This window comes from Colletotrichum chrysophilum (genome assembly GCF_026319265.1).
Source record: "Colletotrichum chrysophilum strain AFK26 chromosome Unknown scaffold_403, whole genome shotgun sequence".
NCBI lineage: Eukaryota > Fungi > Ascomycota > Sordariomycetes > Glomerellales > Glomerellaceae > Colletotrichum > Colletotrichum chrysophilum.
In genome coordinates this window covers 4947-6193 of record NW_026517690.1, presented here as the reverse complement: position 1 = coordinate 6193, position 1247 = coordinate 4947, and the positions used below count along the sequence as shown (strand labels likewise).

At 57.3% G+C, this 1247-nt stretch overlaps 1 protein-coding gene across 1 annotated transcript; it reads left to right on the top strand.

Annotated features, from left to right (window-relative positions):
• Positions 1 to 273: 273 nt before the first annotated feature.
• COL26b_014466 (uncharacterized protein) lies at positions 274 to 941 on the top strand (the record flags this gene model as incomplete). The annotated part of the gene is made up of 2 exons (XM_053187037.1): positions 274 to 357; positions 393 to 941. 2 exons carry the CDS (start codon positions 274 to 276, stop codon positions 939 to 941), a joined length of 633 nt encoding a protein of 210 aa, XP_053029019.1.
• Between the last annotated feature and the right edge of the window lie 306 nt (positions 942 to 1247).

Here is a 1247-nt window from a genome sequence, read left to right as displayed (position 1 = left end):
TCATGTCGGGCTCCGTGAACTAATGTGGCATGGTCTCTGTCAAGGTACCCCTGCCACCTGCAGTGTAGCTAAGCCGTTCCAGGAGTGTATCAGTCATAGAAGACCAGTTTTGCGAACCTCTGTATGTAACGCAAGGGGACGAAGCAATTTTCAACATCTGTTTGTGTAAAGAATTATACGACGTTGTTGGATTGAGCGTTGAGACGCTCCGAAACGCGCTACGTGGCACTAGCACGATCCACCGCGTGGCGACTCTGCGCACGTCCCGACGCGATGGATCTCGAGCCAAATTCGACGTCCATCACCGTTGCGAGGGAGGTGGTGGTAGCGTGCGACGAGGACCTGCCATCACGAAGGGTGCGAAACCATCCGCGAAAGCACGCCTGAACCAGACATACCAAGAGATTACCGAAAATGCGATCGAGCGAGCGACCGAGACTGCTGGCGGTGGCCGGCCGGCGACCACACGCGCCGCAACCCTGGACAAGGAACGCGCGAAACCCGCCCAAGATGGCGATACACCGCTGCTCCTGACGATGGCCAAGCAGACCAAAGAGCTACACGCAGCGGTCAAGATCATGTTCGATGCGTGGAAGAAGTCGGAAACATGGAACAAGAACATTGAGGCAGAGCTGCGCGTGGTCACTGCGGAGCTGCAAACAGTCAAGAACGAGCTACAGGCCGTCAAAGGAGAGCTACAAGCGATGAAAGAACGCATGGAGGATGAAATCGCCAAGACGAACGAGAACCTCGAAGCAATCGCGACGGTGGCTGCGACGCGGAACAGCCCAAGTATGTCATACGCGGATGTCGCGCGAAGTGGCTTGGGTGGACAAGGCCGCTGGACAAGGCCGCAACTCGCGGGTAGTTACGCCGGAGAACGCGACGGTGGCAAGCCACAGCAACCCCTTATTCTGTACGATCGATACATCAAGAGTTGAAGAAGGCAGCGACAAGCCCAACGCAGGTCGGATCCGGGCCGCGGTGGAGAAGGAGATGCGCGCGATGGACGGGCAGGCAAGCCGGCGCTGTCGGGCCATCACGGTAGACCCAAGGAACGCGGATAGGATCCGGATCATTTGTCGCGACGATGATGAGCACAAGCTTGTCAAGCAGATCGCGGAGAAGAGCTTCGGCCCTAGAACACGAGTCCTACAGGACGAACTCTATCCCGTCAAGATCGATAACGTGAAGAGAACCGAGGTACTGGATGAGAATGGCAATGTCAGGGCTGAAGCGGCGGAGGC